The sequence below is a fragment of the Citrus sinensis genome, chromosome 4, assembly GCF_022201045.2.
Source record: "Citrus sinensis cultivar Valencia sweet orange chromosome 4, DVS_A1.0, whole genome shotgun sequence".
Taxonomy (NCBI): Eukaryota; Viridiplantae; Streptophyta; class Magnoliopsida; order Sapindales; family Rutaceae; genus Citrus; species Citrus sinensis.
Window position 1 is genome coordinate 18,879,469 of NC_068559.1, and position 18,472 is coordinate 18,897,940.

The 18,472-nt window shown below is 35.1% G+C and overlaps 1 protein-coding gene across 5 annotated transcripts in view; it reads right to left on the reverse strand.

Annotated features, from left to right (window-relative positions):
* LOC102620841 (callose synthase 7-like) overlaps window positions 1-13,464 on the reverse strand; it is a 29,934-nt gene extending 16,470 nt beyond the window's left edge. For 2 of the 5 annotated variants that reach the window (XM_006484850.4, XM_006484849.4), the window contains exons 1-12: window positions 12,835-13,462; window positions 10,568-10,668; window positions 9,369-9,481; window positions 9,189-9,276; window positions 8,976-9,086; window positions 8,729-8,881; window positions 7,303-7,392; window positions 7,084-7,175; window positions 6,812-6,935; window positions 676-819; window positions 514-590; window positions 337-424 (exon numbers count right to left, since the gene is read on the reverse strand). In XM_006484850.4, coding sequence (XP_006484913.2) covers window positions 337-424; window positions 514-590; window positions 676-819; window positions 6,812-6,935; window positions 7,084-7,175; window positions 7,303-7,392; window positions 8,729-8,881; window positions 8,976-9,086; window positions 9,189-9,276; window positions 9,369-9,481; window positions 10,568-10,668; window positions 12,835-13,042 — 1,389 coding nt within the window. In that variant the 5' untranslated portion in view covers window positions 13,043-13,462. Of the gene's footprint in view, window positions 1-336; window positions 425-513; window positions 591-675; window positions 820-6,811; window positions 6,936-7,083; window positions 7,176-7,302; window positions 7,393-8,728; window positions 8,882-8,975; window positions 9,087-9,188; window positions 9,277-9,368; window positions 9,482-10,567; window positions 10,669-11,906; window positions 12,038-12,108; window positions 12,198-12,834 lie in introns of those variants that run through there. The other 3 variants (XM_052439472.1, XR_008054095.1, XM_052439473.1) reach the window with 3 other exon arrangements.
* Window positions 13,465-18,472: the final 5,008 nt, after the last annotated feature.

Below are 18,472 nucleotides of genomic sequence, written 5' to 3' on the forward strand. Positions count from 1 at the left end.
CATTTTGAGTACCTTTCAATCAACTTAATAATTACATATGATTTTTGTGTGTATCAACAAAACATTGTCAAATGCAATATGACATGTGGTTCCTAGTGTGACACTATATCATCAACCAATGATCAAACTTATCTCTAGCGCAGGGAATCAAAAGATAATAAATGAATTTTTATATTTATGATTCTTGGAAATCATTAAGCAACAATACTTCTTCTATAAGAAACACAATACTCTTGAGTAAGTAAAAGATGATCAATACACTACGAATTTACCTTAGCATTTAAAAATTGAAAAAAATAAAAATAAAAATAAAAACAGCATAAGACAGGACTGAACCTCATGTGAAGGCAATACCACGTCTGAATGAACAAAAAAATCTGCTTTGGGGTCCATTGGCCACTTTAGACTAAAACACTTTCTGGACCTGAAAACAATTGTTGGGGTTTTGACGAGTTTCAGATAATAATTATCTGATTGAAGTATGAAAAAGAAAGTTACTATTAGAAAACTCACCAAAAGTACTCATTTAAATCATCATAGTTTCTCCACCTAGAATGGCTTGCCTTGCCCCCTTTGTTTCTCTTGGCTTCCTTTTTCCAACAAAGATAATCAATTTCCACATAGAAAGCTGCAAGTGTTGAAAAAGACAATATGTGCAATACAGCAAAACAATACCTTCTGCAACACCTGGTAGATGGGGGTTATGACAGTCTGCAGAAATGTTTCTTCATCAGGTGCAATTGTTTGGTTACCATGGTTCGTGTCTCCAGTGACAGGATGTACATTGCTAAGCAAAATTCCATAAACCACATCTGCCATCTTAGATAATCAGGAAACAGACAGAGGATTACTTTAATTCTGTGGAATTGACATACTAGATCCCCAGTCCCAATCTTGAATTTGCTATAACTGAATACGATTGCTTATATGATCATGGAGTTTTACCAAATCATTCATTATGGATTTTCCTATCATGTAAAATTTAATGACACTTATGTTTATGAAAAGCCATTAGCTATGATAAGAAGAAGCAAACCAAAGAAATCAGATTAACAATGGTATCAGAAACAATATCAGCATATAACTGTGTATGAGTGGGTTCTGTTACTGCTGCATTGTCTATGTCATATAGTTTTGGGAAATTCCACAGTGGGTTCTGTTACTGCTACATTGTCTATCTCATATAGTTTTGGGAAATTCCATCTAGAAATATGACTAATGACTAGTGGGAAATTATGACAAACGCGGTAGGCAGTTCAGATCGCTCAAATTACAGTGAGAAATTGTGGCAGAATTTGAAAAAATAGAGTTATCTTTATCTGGTGGTTGTTTTACATGATATGTTCTATCTACTTATTTTTTGTTTTTATCCCTAGAATAAAGGACTTTGCTAAGATAAGACTCCTAGTCTATGTTAGCTTCAAGCCTATATATAATCTTGTAGTTTGATTAATAAAGTATATATGAAAGTGCAGTGTTTACTGTTTCCTTCCTATATTTTGTTACATGGTATCAGAGCTAGGTATTAGTTGAAGGAAACCATGGTAAAAACAGCCATGACTGGCACAAGTAGGAGTATTGACTCTTCCGAATCTGCTGAAACATCTCAGATTCCTTCTCTGTCAACTCCTACAATTGTTCACACTGCAATTACTGAAAATACATCACTTCAAATTACATCCCACAAACTCAACGGAAAGAACTTTCTCCCATGGTCTCGTTCTGTTCAAATGGTAATTCGAGGGCGTGGAAAACTTGGCTATCTCCTTGGCCAAAAGCAAAGGCCAGATGAAAATGATCCTGCATTTCAAATATGGGATGCTGAAAATTCTATCGTTATGGCATGACTGGTTAACTCAATGGAACCAAACATCGGGCAGACATATTTATTTTACCAAACAGCTGCTGAACTGTGGGAAGCTGTCAAAGAAACTTACTCGGATTTGGAAAATTCATCACAGCTGTTTGAATTGAGGAATATGGCTTGTAACTTGAAACAAGGTGATATGGATGTAACCCATTATTTTAACTCTCTGAAGAATCTTTGGCAGGAATTAGATCTATTCAATGAGTGTGAATGGAGGTGTATTGATGATGGTGCTCGATACAAAAAACTGGTGGATAAAGATCGAATTTATGACTTTTTGGCTGGTCTTAATAAGGAGCTTGATGATGTTCGTGGTCGTATACTTGGCACTAAACCATTACCTTCCATCCGAGAAATCTTTGCTGAAGTCAGACGAGAAGAGAGTCGTAAACGGGTCATGCTTGGGGAGCCAAAATCACTTATAGCACCTGAAATGTCTGCTTTGGCTGTTCAGGGATCTAATAATTCCAACAAAGGTGGCCAGCTGTGGTGTGATCATTGCCACAAACCGAATCACACCAAAGAGCGTTGTTGGAGGCTACATGGTAAACCAACAAATTGGAAAGACAATAGAGGCAATAAGCGAAGTCCAAAAGGATTTCAATCTGCAACTGACACTGATCAAAGTGTTCTAAAGGAAGGTGTAAGCAGTGTGATTCCATCATTTACCAAAGAACAACTTGAGCAGCTTCAAAAACTTTTAACCCCTATTCCTTCGTCCTCTTTGCTGGCCCAAAAAGGTATTTTCCAGATCCCAACAGTTTTTCATGCTTCTGCCAAGGTTCCAGATCCCTGGATCATTGATTCTGGCGCCACAGATCACAACTTGAGCAGCTTCAAAAACTTTTAACCCCTATTCCTTCGTCCTCTTTGCTGGCCCAAAAAGGTATTTTCCAGATCCCAACAGTTTTTCATGCTTCTGCCAAGGTTCCAGATCCCTGGATCATTGATTCTGGCGCCACAGATCACATGACAGGCTGCATTCATTTTTTCTCTTCTTATGCTCCTAGTCCAGATCATTTTAAAGTAAGGATAGCTGATGGTTCACTTTCAGTTGTTGCAGGGATGGGCACTATAAAGATTACTCCTAGCATAATTCTCAAATCAGTTCTCCATGTTCCTAAATTATCTTGCAATCTACTCTCTGTCAGCCAAATCACTAAAGATCTTAATTGTGTTGCTAATTTTTCGCACTCCTCTTGTGAATTTCAGGACCTAATTTCGGGGAGGAGGATTGGCAGTGCTAGGGAACATGGGGGACTTTACTATTTTGAGGATTTCAACGTGAATAAACAAGCTCATACTGCTGACTGTGGATCTCTTTCTATGTTTAGGGAACAAAAAATAATGTTGTGGCATCGTAGGTTAGGTCATCCTAGCTTTCCATATTTAAGAAATTTGTTTCCTGAATTATTTCGTAATAAAGATTCTCTTATGATTCATTGTGAAGTATGTCAATTGGCTGAACATCAGCGTTCCTATTTTCCTTCTCAATCATACAAACCTTCCAGACCTTTTGCAATGATTCATAGTGACATATGGGGACCTTCTCGTGTCTCAAACCTTACGGGTATAAAATGGTTTCTTACTTTTATTGATGATCACACACGAATCTGTTGGGTGTATCTATTAAAGGATAAATCTGACGCAGCACAAACCTTTAAAAATTTTCACTCCATGATCCAAACACAATTCCAAGCCAAAATCCAGATTTTACGTACTGATAATGGTAGAGAATTTTTTAACACTTCTCTTAGTCAATTTCTTTCACACCATGGGATTATACACCAAAGTTCTTGTGTTTATACTCCACAACAAAATGGTGTCTCCGAAAGAAAAAATCGTCATCTACTTGAAGTAGCACGGTCTCTTATGTTCACTACCAATGTACCTAAACAATTCTGGGGAGATGCTATTCTTACGGCATCGTACTTAATTAATCGCATGCCTTCTAAGGTTCTTAATTACCAAACTCCACTTAACATGTTTCTCCAATATTATCCACACACTCGAGTATGTACGGATCTGCCACTTAAAGTCTTTGGTTGTACTTCCTTTGTCCATGTCCATAGTTTGGCTCAAACAAAGCTAGATCCTAGAGCTCATAAGTGTATTTTTTTAGGTTACTCAGCCACTCAAAAAGGTTATCGATGTTATTCTCCTGAACAGCACAAATATTTCATTTCTATGGATGTTACCTTTTTTGAAACTCACCCTTTCTATGCCCAGAATTCCCTTTAGGGGGAGAGTTCTAATGAAGGGAATTTTTGGGAAGCGTCCTTACCATCTCCAATTTTTCCCCAGTCTTCAGAATTGTTATCTCCACCTAAACTCACTGCCGTTCAGCCGTGTCAGTCTCAATCAGATTTGTCTTCATTAGAAACAACTCAAAATTCATCTCAGCCAATGAAGTCTACTGATGATGAAAATTTCAAGACAGGGGGAGAAACACAGCAACAACAAGAGCTACGTGTTTATTCACGACGGAATAATCCGCAAAGAGTTGAGGAACCTGTTCACCGACAGCACTGTCAAGAGACCGAACTGAATGAAGGTATACAGCCTCAAAATACTGTTCTTAAACCTGAAATTGCTGATCTTGATGTTCCTATAGCCTTAAGAAAGGGGATTAGATCTTGTGCTCAATATCCTATTTCTAATTATGTGACCTATGACCGACTGTCACCTTCTCTTCGAGCATTTGTTACTAATCTTTCAGGTGTACAAATTCCAAAGAATATTCAAGAAGCGTTAGAAGACTCGCAGTGGAGACAGGCTGTTATGGAGGAGATGAGTGCTCTAGAACAGATGGGAACATGGGAGCTGGTACAAAAACCAAAAGGAAAGGTTCCAGTGGGTTGTAAATGGGTTTTTACTGTCAAGTATAGGTCTGATGGATCAATAGAGAGGTATAAGGCACGACTAGTAGCAAAGGGGTTCACTCAAACATACGGGATTGATTACCAGGAAACATTTGCTCCAGTCGCTAAATTAAATACAATTCGAGTTCTATTATCCTTGGCTGCAAACTTGGATTGGCCACTTCAACAATTAGATGTTAAGAATGCTTTTCTTAACGGAGACTTAGTAGAGGAAGTTTACATGGAGTTGCCACCTGGATTTGATAAGGAAGGAAGAGGACTAGTGTGTAAATTGAAAAAATCACTCTATGGACTGAAACAGTCACCTAGAGCTTGGTTTGACAGATTCTCTAGGGCTATACAACAGCAAGAATACAAACAAGCTCAGACATACCACACGTTATTTTATAGACATAAGGATGGTAAGATTACTGTTCTTATTGTTTATGTTGATGATATAATATTGACTGGGAATGATATTGTTGAAATAAAGAGATTAAAGAAAATTCTTGCAACAGAATTTGACATAAAGGACCTTGGATCCCTAAGATACTTTCTAGGCATGGAAGTGGCAAGAAATAACATAGGCATATCTGTTTCTCAAAGGAAATATGTTATAGACCTTTTGAAAGAAACATGAATGATAGGTTGTAAGCCTGTAGACACACCAATGGATGCAAATTTGAAATTAGGAGACTTGAAGGACAGTATTCCTGTTGAGAGAGGGAGATATCAGCGACTTGTTGGGAAACTCATCTATCTTTCCCACACTAGACCTGATATTGCTTTTGCGGTTAGTGTTGTAAGTCAATTCATGCATGCTCCATGCGAGGAACATATGGAAGCTGTTTATCGAATCCTGAGATATCTTAAAGGAACTCCAGGAAAAGGTCTTCTCTTCAAAAAGAATGAGGCAAGAAGTGTTGAAGCCTTCACAGACGCTGATTGGGCTGGTTCAATTAAGGATAGAAGATCTACGTCAGGCTATTGCACATTTGTATGGGGGAATTTAGTAACTTGGAGAAGTAAAAAACAGTCAGTTGTGGCAAGAAGTAGTGCTGAAGCAGAGTTCAGAGCAGTAGCTCAAGGTATCTGTGAGTTGTTATGGCTGAAACTATTATTAGGGGAGCTAAAAATCGCAGATATTCAACCTATGAAACTTTATTGTGACAATAAGGCAACCATAGATATTTCTCATAATCCAGTACATCATGATAGAACTAAGCATGTTGAGGTTGACCGGCATTTCATCAAGGAGAAGATAGAAGGAGTAATTTCTATGACATATGTGCCTACATCTCAACAAACTGCAGATCTTCTTACTAAAGGATTAGTCAAACCAGTGTTTGAAAAGTTGGTAGACAAGCTGGGAATGTTCAATGTTTTTTGTCCAGCTTGAGGGGGAGTGTGGCAGAATTTGAAAAAATAGAGTTATCTTTATCTGGTGGTTGTTTTACATGATATGTTCTATCTACTTATTTTTTGTTTTTATCCCTAGAATAAAGGACTTTGCTAAGATAAGACTCCTAGTCTATGTTAGCTTCAAGCATATATATAATCTTGTAGTTTGATTAATAAAGTATATATGAAAGTGCAGTGTTTACTGTTTCCTTCCTATATTTTGTTACAGAAATAGCCAGTCGTAAACTCACGCATGCCTGTCAAAATTGCCAGCTCATACCCCAGGTTTGACAGGATAAACAAATGAAAGAGACATCTAAATCTAGGATCCTTTTAAAGTGAGAAGACCACATATTTCTGTTCAACCTCTTCTTCAATAAACTTCGAATATATGCACACTAATGACTAATTACTTTATAATTTTATTTCAGAAGATTGATGCAGAGATGATCTAGAGTAAGAAAAACCAGAGGACTCAAGACAGAACTTTATAATAATAATTGATGAACAAGTAAGCAACCTTCATCTTCAGTTGATCGAAGATTCACGGTTGCACTAGTCTAAAATACAAAGAAAGTTCCACCTTCCAAAAAATAATACTGCAAGACATAAAGAAACTCGCTCCCGCCTACAGATAGAGAATACTCACATCACCAATCGTATTTAGTGACAGTAAACTTACATTATGGAAGATGTAGCAAATGCATTCAGGCATAAAACGAATATTTGAAGCTTCACCCCAGATAAGAAGATAAAGCCCAATGTAGATAAGCTGTAGCTGTTGTTTGTCAGAACCTGGAGGAACCCTGCAAAGTGAAAATAATCCTCTCACTAAATGAAAATAATCCTCTCACTAAAGGATCATCTTGTTGTACACCGCATATTACAGTGTGTAAAAAATCCACCAATCCATGGTTTAAGCTTATAATTTTGGAAGGCAACATGGTAACTTACCTATTATTTTGTTCACAACACAAGTACTTACACCATGACCAATAGTTCTTAAAGATTTTATCCATCAAATTCTGTACAGTGCTGCTTCTAAGCTGAAATAAGCTTTTGTCAATTTTCAATATAAGAAGATATAAGGAATACAATTAAGACATATATTAAGCATATTGGCAAAATCTAAGATATCAGAAAGCATTAAGTGGGCAGTAGAAAAATATTTACCTGGGTATAGTCTACAAGATCCCTTTTTCGTACATCCATATTGGCAAGAAGCAGTATAAGGTGCTCCCTCTGATTCGCTATATTTCCTTTCTTCAAATTCCATTAAGAAGCACAAAAAGAAAGTTTCAGATAGAATGATGCTTTCTTCAAAAGAAATTCATTTGATTTTTAAGATATACACATAATTCACAGACAACATTGTACATATAGATCAAACCAGGATGATAAGTATCACAAGCTGGTCACAAGCTGGAGCTATCAAGAAATAATTTTATGAGTCTAAGGTTTTAGGTTAAGTAAGAATAAGATAAAATACAAGGGAATATGGTGAAAAATTATAACCATTAAGTGTCCTTCTTTTAGTTAATCTTAAGTCAATTATATATAAACTATAGAGACCGATGCATATGATGACCACAGAACTAAAGCGAGGATAATATATTTTTGCAAGTAGAAAATTATGTAACTGTTGAAACCAGCAGAATTAAAGTGAGGTGGATGATTAGAGAAGTTCCCCCCCCCCCCCCCCCCCCCTCTTTTTGATAAGAAACTCAAAATTGTACTAAGTATGAAGAATCAAAACATAGAGTGGACCAGCTGTCCACTAGGAGAGTGAAGAATTAAAACTTTTAGAGAAGTTAAACTGAAGTATTACGTGATTCTAAAATTACCACAGCGCAGAAGAAAAATATTTATAAACAGTCACAAGTCCAGTTACACTTCATGGAGCATGGTTTGACGCAGTTAAGAAAGAACGGTTCTCTAAAATGGATGTGGAAATAATGGATGATGATTAAGATGGAACAGAGGAATAAAGAATTTACAAGATATGAAATGAATAAATTCGTCAAAAATAGACTGAGGACATATCAGGATCAGTTGAATATGAGTTGCTTGTTGTTATGTCCAACATTGACCTAGAATCTTTCAGCACAGAAGAGCGACTATATTGAAGTGGTATTTAAAAAAAAAAAAAAAGGAGAAAGAAACAGACTAAGAAATATGCACCTAGAAGTATTGGAAGAGAACAGAATGTTTAGTTCTAAAGAGGCTGCAAGCAATATGACTCTGGTAGGAAATAATATGGGGAAAAGATTTGTACAATAAATCCTAACTAACCTGGATGTGAGGCTTAGAAAGTTGAATCTCTATTACCCAACAGGTGAAAATGATACCTCTGTCCTAGTTACTCAGTTAGATGGAGTTGGGACGGGGAAGAAATACCCGGAGTGCATTGCATCAAGAGAATAGCTGATTCTCTAAGTCAAGTCCAAGGTTTATCATCAATTTTGATATGATATAGTGGGATCATAAATAGCGGACTAAGAACAGAGTTAAACTTAATAACCAATGAACTGAAGCCTACAGCAGGTGACATGTAGATAGAAAAATAAAAGGAAACTGGGGGATTCGAGGAATAAGTTACCTGAAACCCAAAAACAGAAGAAAGCCAATCAAGTATGTCAAAAACCGATTTGTTCCTTTCCTCAGGCAAGTCATGAGGAGCATTGGTTGCCAAACGAACACTAGGCATGGGAAGGTTTTGCACATCACGCAGTGCATGAAGTGCAGCTTTGATCTATACTCCCACAGGGAGGATAAAGAAAATTGAGTATGTATAAAATTAATGAGCATAAGAAAAACAAAGATTACAAATACTACAAATATGTGACCTCAGGAAGTTCCATGATTGCTGCTTTGGCCCCAACAGCATTTAGAGGAAGAATGTTATAGTGTTCATATTGTTCTCTTTTCCTCTGAACATCTTGAGCATACCTGTGGATCTGCAAGGACAAATCAATTGCGAATTAACCTTTCATTACTTTCCAGATGCAAAGATAAACTTAAAAATATATGTAATGAAACTGATATTATACAAATCAAACCTGATCGTCAACTGTTTCCGGAGGTACCACTGTTTCCAGCACATCATACAGAACTACTGCAGTCTGCAAAATCTTAGCCATCTCCTCCCTTGAACAGGAAGCAAAAATGAAAAAGAACAAGATAATGAATATTGTGTTTAGCTGAAGTGGGCACGTCAACAATTTAACATCAAGCCTTACGGTTTTTTTGTATATTGGCCTCCTTTAATTTGTTCATTATAGAAATTCCGATAGTATGCTATGATTTCATTTCGATTATTTCTTGCAAGCTGACATTTTGTTTCTTCTTCCTCCTGCAACAAATAGAAATTTAGGATGTGACAAATTTTCATTTTGGATTTCTTGAAATGTCATTGGATTTTATTCTTGACATCAGTTCTGAAAGCTAATAAGAATTCAAAAAATAAATAAATAGATAAGAGAAAGAAAGAAAAAAGAAAGCTAGTAAGATGTATCTAAAATACTTAGCCAATGAATTCATGTGCATATCTTAGACAATCAATAAGATAACCATCAATATCATATACATTGCAATAGGAGATTACAGTCTCTGTAAAATTTATCTATGAAATCTTACAATGCCTACTCCATGGTGACCACCAGCTCTCGAGTTCTTCTTAAAAGATGATGAAGATAAATACATATCAAAAGGGGCAATTACTCTAGATAAATACGCAAGATTACAAAGAATTATTGACATTAGGCAAGCGCAAGTTAAAAAGTCCTTGGCTGCGGATGTTAACTACAGAATTCAAGTCTTGAGAGAGGTCATTTAATATAAAAGGCTGAATGGGTAAGACCCCATTTATACATCCCCCCGGGACCTATTTTGGCAAGATGAGGATGAGTTAAAGGCCTTTTGGGCCAAACTTCCAAATTATAACCCCATTGACACATATATTCAAAATTTGCAGAGAACCAAACCATTAGAAAAGTTAATAAAGGTGGTCTAACTTCTATACTGCTATACATACCAAACAAAAAGATAAATCATTTAGATGATTAACATATGTTAGAGAAACCGCTTGACCCAAAAGCATAAACTCATAGGTAAGGGCCCAGAAATAGTATTTAAGACAAATCTTAACAGCCCTTATCACTTGAAACATGGACTAAGACCAAAAACCAATAGTGAGCCAGGAAATTGAAGAAATAGATGAGAAAGTTTGCATGTAGGGGAAAGAGAACTTAAGACCTTGGCATTTATACCAAATTAGAGAAACTGCTTGACCCAAGAGCTTAAGCTCATAGGCTAACAATAGTATTTAAGACAAGTCTTAAAATAAAAAATTTCCAAAAACAAGGACTGTACTTCAATGAAAAAAGTAAGAAAAGAAAAATTAAGAATTATAATAACCAACAATAACTATTAGGTCTACCTTCTCGAGTTTATGCAACAGATAGGTCTTAAACTGCCGGACACCACGTCCACTTGATGTTGGATCCATCCTATGGGCCTTATCGAGTGCATGGAAGCGACCTGGTTGAAAAAAATATACTGAGGTCACAATCAAGGTAAATTTCAACCACAGAAGCACGTTCAAAGTACCTTTGTCATAGACTAGTCATGGTAACTATCAACATTTGGCCAAAGAAAATACACACGAAAAATTATAAATAAAAAATAAAATAATAACCAAAAGGCACTTACTAAACAAACATATCATGCACCTAAGAATAAAAAAGAAAATAGATATTGCATCTTAAGCAACATTAGTTTGAGGGGAAAAATTTTATAAACCTTTCTTTTTCTAGAAAAAGTGATTTTATATTTCTTAGAGCAGTAAATACCCACTTTCTCATGAAAACAATATATATTTATCACTGTTAAGCAGAACGTAAAACCAAATATTGGTGCAAAGCCATTCAGTTATGACACTTATTTAGTTTTTTCTTTTCTCTTCTTTTCTTTTTGTTAAATAATAAATGGATTTTTTTTTTTTATTGTAAGAACTACATATGCAAAATAATATTTAGAACTACAAAGAAAAAGATATCTAAGATAAACCCTTAGATTGATGTGAGATAAGAGTTGAATAATTAAAAAAGTATACATACAAAAGAAATTTACGAGCAAAAGTTTGGATCCCCTTTCTTCTACCTAATCAACTTTCAACCAGCTCCATCATCAAGGATTATAATGTTCATGTCCAAATTAAAAAAAAAAAAAAATTGACAGACCTCCTATGGAAAGGGCATACTCCAACTCTTAAAAAATTAATTCCAACTATATTCAATGAAGCACAATCTGAAGTAATTGGGATCAAACATACAATATATCAATCTGGGAACAAAAGCCAAAGCAGGAGAGCAAAGAATTAGAAAGTGGTCTATAAGATAAACTTTTTTCAGTCAAGAAGTATTATTGAGTGCTCAAGATAGAAACCCATTGATTGTCTATGAGAAAATGGAAAATATGTAACATTTATGGTATATCAACAAAAGCTGAAGAAAGGCTGAAGATCATTCCTAAAACAACCATTGGAAAGAACATCGGCTAAAGGACTGCATAGATTCCTAACCTAGCAACCATGGTATATTGCTTTTGTTGGCTCCCAGTACTTTATTCACAAAAGGGAAACATTTCTTGTTCATACTAACAAAAAAGATAAATTAAGGAGTTAAAAACGAGGAAACCCTTCAAAAAGCATTGTTCAATTAATGCCTTGAAACTAAAGAGGATTATGACTAGATATTTGAGTGGTTTTGTGTTCTTACTCTGGAGCATGAAAAGCCATCTAATGAACTGTGATATAGAAAAAAATCTTCAACAGTCCATGAGATGTCTTCCTGGGCCGCTTAGGCAATTGATAGACATATACCACTGGACTTAAAACCTAAAGTTCTTTTCTGCATGTAGAAATGCTGAGGACAAGGAAAACAGCAAAGGCTATCACAGGCCCAGGAAGTAAACCGTTACCTTTTGAGATTTGCATGACAGATCAATAAGCTCTACCTCCAAAAGCTTTTTTCTCCAATTTAGAGCCAGCATCATATATTCATACATCTCTGAAAGCTTAAAATGCATCTATCGATCAAATTAGGCAATAACTATTACTTTCATGCACTAGTATGCTGAGCACTCGTCTTCCTTTTCCAAATTAAACAAGAAATGCATCAGGTGAAGGCATTTGATGCACCATTTTTGTCATTCACTTTCTCACCAACACAACACATGGCTCACATCTCTTTTCAAGTATGTACCATAAAGCAAAACCTCAATAGTTTTTCAATATAGAGTTCCTAATTTTCACCCACCTCTCAAATGTAGAACAATTTCATTTGCCACACACTGACCTTCAAACCTACCTAATTGAAACTCACCAAATTGAAAGCACATCATTTCACAAACGAATTGCAGAATTCAAGCATATCCACAACACCATATAAACACACACATTGCACTTCTTTGGAGCCAAAAAAAAAATGAAAGAGGAATCAAATTGTAATGGATTCTATCTATTTAACATGTGCTCTAAACACCCATTAATTTGCTTAGCACCTAAGATACATTACACACATGAACAGAACCCATCAAATAACAAACAACAAGCAAGCAACCAAACACATCACATTAACAGACCCAATTAAAATAAATAAATAAAATAAAATAAAAAGAGACAAAAGAAGAAGAAGAAGAACGAACAGAGATAGGCAACTCTTGGATTGTCCTTCTCGATTTCACTAGCAACACGAAGAATTGGAGAAATGAAAGCCAAAGACGAAGGCACGAGCTCACTGTCAATGGCAGAGCCGTCTTCGTTGTGCACGTTGGTCTGGGCTCGACTCGTCTTCTTCGACTGCGTCCGCGGTGGTGGGCCCCCATCTTTCTGGGTCCCACTCGAACTCGCCATAACGTTCTTCTTCGAACAACTCACTACTACTATTAAGTGAACCACTCGTTTCAGTATTTCCTTGTTGTTTTGAGTTGGGTTTGTGAAGAGACAACATAATTTCTTCTTTTTTTTTAAATCTTTGTGGGTATTTGTATTGAAAGAGAAAGAGAAATGCTTTGGGCGTTAAGTGGGGCAAAGTGGTTGTCTCCTTGAGCAAGAAAAGAATTTACGTTTATGAATATGATACAATTTTTTTTAATAAAAAATTCTCTAAGTTAAGGAATTGATTGACTGATTGATTGAGAAGAATGCTTTTGTTTTTGGTAAAGAAAATATGGAAGTGAACCGAAGGGGATGACTCTGCTTTCGATAACGCTTATTGAGCTTTTGTTTCTGCTTTTTCTTGGTGATACTGCTTTTGTTTTTTTGGGCCAGTGGAAGCTAAGGTCGGAAGCGGGAATTGGTACATGCAAGAAGCGGGAATTGCGTGGGATATACCCCTTCCCACCAAAATATCCAAAATATTGTTAGACTCTTTAACTTTACACGTATAAACTTAAAAAAAAAAGAGGGAATTGCGTGGGAAATACCCCGTTTCCCTCGTAATATCCAAAATATACCTCTATCTATTAAAATTTATAATTTTACACATAAATCCTTAAAAAAATCAAGAAAAATATAAAAATAACCTCAATAAAATACCAACAAAAAATTAATACTCGACTCATTCAATCTACTTATTCGACTAGATACTCGACTTATTCAATTGTCTTCACTTCTTACTCAACTGAATGCTCAACTTACTAGACTTCATACCCGACTAGATACTCAACTTATTCAATTGTCTTCACTTCTTACTCAACTAAATGCTCAACTTACCATACTTCATACCCGACTTCGTACTCGACTAAATACTCGACTTATTCAATTGCCTTCACTTCTTACTCGACTGAATGTTCAACTTACCAGACTTCATACCCGACTTCGTACTCGACTAGATGTTCGACTTATTCGATTGTCTTCACTTCTTAGTCGACTGAATGCTCAACTTACCATACTTCAGTTCTTTAAAAATATTAATACTCGACTCAATGTACTTACTCGACTTAATACTTGACCTCTTTAAAAATTACATAAATTTTACTTGACTTTTACTTAATACTCAACTCATTCAATATGTTTACTTGACTTCCTACTAGACCATATACTCGACTTACTTATCTCCAATTCTTACTCGACTAAATTCTCGACTTACCCGACTTCGTATTTGACTTCTTCCTGCACTGAGAGGAAGAAATGTGTGGATTCTTGGTTTTTTTAAGGTTATTTTTTACTTTTCCTATCTTCGTGAGGTATATATATGTAATAGGGTATAAATTTGGTATTTAAGGGTAAATTGGGGATATATAAATAAAAACCCTTAAAAAATTAGGAAAAGTATAAAAGTATTCTCAGTAGAAATCATCACAAAACTGGACTTATCAAAGTTGAATAAATAATTGAGAATACTCGACTTTAATTCTCGACTTCTTTTATTGAAATCAGGTAAATAGTCAAGTATACTTAACTTCAACTTAACAACACCCAATATTTACCAAAAATTCTTGACCTTTTTCATCGAAATTTGATAAATAGTCGAAAATACTTGACTTCAATTGAACCATGCCCAATGTTGAGCAAAAATTCTCCTCTCATTGAAGTCAGGTAAATAACTGAGTATACTCAACTTCTTCCATTGAAGTAGGGTAAATAGTCGAGAATACTCGACTTCAATGTAACTTTGCCCGAGTATTCATTCCATAAAAATTCTCTTCTTTTATCGAAGTTCAGTAAATGGTCGATAATACTCAATTTAAACTGAACCATGCCCAATATTCACAAAAAATTCTCCTCTCATCAAAGTCAGTTTAAATAGCTAAGAACAATCAACTTCAAGTCTCGACTTCTTTTATCGAAGTCGAGTAAATAGCTGAGAATACTTGACTTTAGCAAAACCTTTGTATTAAAGGTAAGAGATGAAATTGTGAGAGAGGATAAAACCATGAGAGGAAGAAACAATGAGAAGAGGAAACCATGAGAAAAGAATGGTGAGAGCAAAAGATTGTGAAAGGAAGAAATGGAGTAAATTCATGGTTTTTAAGGGTGTTTTTTACTTTTCCCACCTTCATGAGGCGTGTGTGTATAATAAGGTATAGATTTAGTATTTAGGGGTAAATATGGTATATTTAAATAAAAAACCCTACATTCTTCGTGCCGACATGAGTACAAGAGAAATAATTAAATAAATCATCTATCTATCAATATGACTATAGCATCTTCTCGTTGGCAGTTTGTGACATTAACATAAATGTCTATAAATTTTATTTTAAGTAATATGTACTTGTGACACAGTTATTAACAATGTGGTGTTTGTGTTTTTTTTATATATAATAATTTTTGAATAAAAGTAAGGAATAAATTAAAAAAATTAATATATATATATATATTTCAATATAATAGTATAATATTAATTTATAAGGTGGTGAGATTTTTACGTTGTCACATGTTTTACTCAATTTGGTTGAACTACAATCTCCTTGGTAAGGATAGGCTCCAATCAAATTAGATTTGACTTGGGTCTGGCTTCCCTTGTACACGTGTCAACGCTGTAGTGGAGGGGATTGACCATTTCAATACTTTCAAGATGTAAAGATAAAATTAATGTTATGAAACTGATCATCAACTAACAAGCGCGTAGATTGGCTAACATGGGGTTGTTCTCACTTAATCAAGATCCTTAGTTCAAGACTTAGGAATGCAGCTACGTTAAATACTTGTTGGGAGAGCTTTGCCGCTCTATTGGTCTTACCCAGCTCGAACATGGCCCAACGTGGTCTTCAGATACTAGATAATTTAATATACTAAAAAAATATACAAAAAATATGGTTTCCACTCTTTATAAGCCTCACTCTAAAAAATATGGTGTCAAGCGCTCATTGTGCCGGAGGGTAATGATCTTTCGTTAAGTGTGGTGTCAAGTACATGTTGTGTCCGATAATAATAATCATTTTGTCGACAACATTGCAAGACCATCACTAAATAATGTAAATGCACTCTCTGTTAACACTAAGTTAAGACAACCTACAAACATTAAAGGGAATTCTTTCTCTAATAAATATGATGTAAAGTGCTTATTATGTCAGACAATAATGATATTTCACCAAGGAGTCGGTATAGCATACAAAACCTACATAAGATACATTATCTGCCGACGATAAGTTAAACAACCTACATAAATAAGAGATGGAGAGAAAATAAATTTACCAAATTACGCCCATGAAGCATGTTGAGGTTTAACCTTTTACCTAAGCTAGAAATTAAATTAGTTACACATATTGAACCAAGGGTAAAATGATAATTTTATATTAAAATACATAAGAATTCAAGATAGAGAGAATTAGATAAAATGAAGCTCAAATTTGAATTCAAGACTGTCAAATTAGGAGGGAGCTCCTTATTTATACATACAATAGGTAAATCACGGCCATAGGATGAAAACAATTTGAATGCACAGGATTATGCTCCATTGCAAGCTCTGACTAGATGGAACACATTATCAAGATTGTCATTTCATGCATATGCACATATTGTATGCATGTTTTCGGTCCAATAATATACTGCCACATCATCATATCAACACAAAAGTCAATGGGCATTAATTCAATTTGTTAGGCCTACAGTAAGAACCTAGGTTGGTAGAATATGATGCTGCCACGTCATCGGTCAATATTATGTCCGTTGGGCCCCCACCAAGATTAGTATATATTTTTAGATGTATTTCCTAAGGATTTACCTAGCTTACCTTCTAATTGAGAAATCAAATTTTCTAAAGCACTTTATTGTATAGCATCTGTTGAGTGAAAGGAATTAAAAGTTAAATTGCAAGAACATTTTGATAAAGTTTTATCTGCCTTAATATATCTTCTTAGGGAGATATAATATTATTTGTAAAGAAAAAATATGGTTCTATATTATTATGCAATGATTATTAATAATTAAATTTGGTGCAGCAATATTATCTAAAATTAACCTATGATTTGGGTATCATCAGCTAAAAGTGAAGAATAAGGATGTGCTTAAAACAGCTTTCCAAATTCGATATAGGTATTATGAATTTCTTGAGATGCCTTTTGGGTTAACTAATGCTCTAACAAGATTTATAGACTTGATGAATAGAGTCTTCCAACCTTTTTTTGATCGATTTGTCATTGTTTTCATCGATGACATTTCGGTGTACTCTAAAACCATAGAGGAGCATGAAGAATATTTAAGGGCGGTTTTTCAAACACTTCAAGAAAGGAAGCTCTATGCAAAGTTCAAGAAGTATGAGTTCTGACTTGACTGAGTAATTTTTTTAGGGCATGTTGTTATTAAGGAAGGCATCTTTGTTGATCTAGCCAAGGTTGAGGCTTTGGTAAATTAGCCAAAACCAATTAATGTTGCTAATATTAGATATGTTTGGTTGGTTATTATAGACATATCGTGAATATATTCTCTAATCTTACAAATCCATTAACTAGGAAGAATTCTAAGTTTGAATGGAGTTATGAATGTGAAAAGAGCTTTCAAGTATTAAAGAATAGACTAGTTTCTACTCTTGTTTTGACAATTTTTTCTAGCGATGGCGGTTATGTCATTTATAGCCTAACCTCGGCCCAAGCATAGTCTTAGCTCTTCACCCAGCACATATGATATGGACGGATATGATGCTTCTAAAAATAGACTACGATATGTATTAATGCAACATGGTAAAGTAGTTGTACATGCATCGTGACAATTAAAGAGTTATAAACAGAATTATCTAATTCATGACTTAGAGTTAGCTACTGTGGTCTTTGCTTTAAAGATTTGTAGACATTATCTTTATGGTGAAACTCATGAAATCTAAATAGATTGCAAGAGTTTAAAATACTTGTTCACCCCGAAAGAACTGAGCTTAAGGCAAAAGAGATGGTTAGAGCTAGTTAAAGATTATGATTGCTTAATGCTCTTAGTAGGAAGTCATTGGGTTGATTGGCACGTATGATTACTACTCAGGGTCACATATTGGAGGATTTGAAGAAGATAGGGATTGAACTTATTTTACATGGCAAATTGAGGTTTATCTTATTTGAAGGCTTAGCCTACCTCGATTGATAGAATTAAGGCTGCATAAAGTGAGGATCCACAATTCAGAAAAATTTTCGAGGCAATGAAGGCTGGACGCTCTGAGCTCAGACTTGATGATAATGGTGTTCTGTGGTTTAGATAGGGACCGTGTACTAGCAGAAAATGAGTTGAAAAATGAGACTATGCAAGAGGGCCATGACTCAATTTTAGTGTTTCATCCCAGAAGACTAAAATGTATTAAAAATTAAAGAAAAATTTCTGGTAGATGAATATAAAAAGTGATATTGCTGATTATTTTTC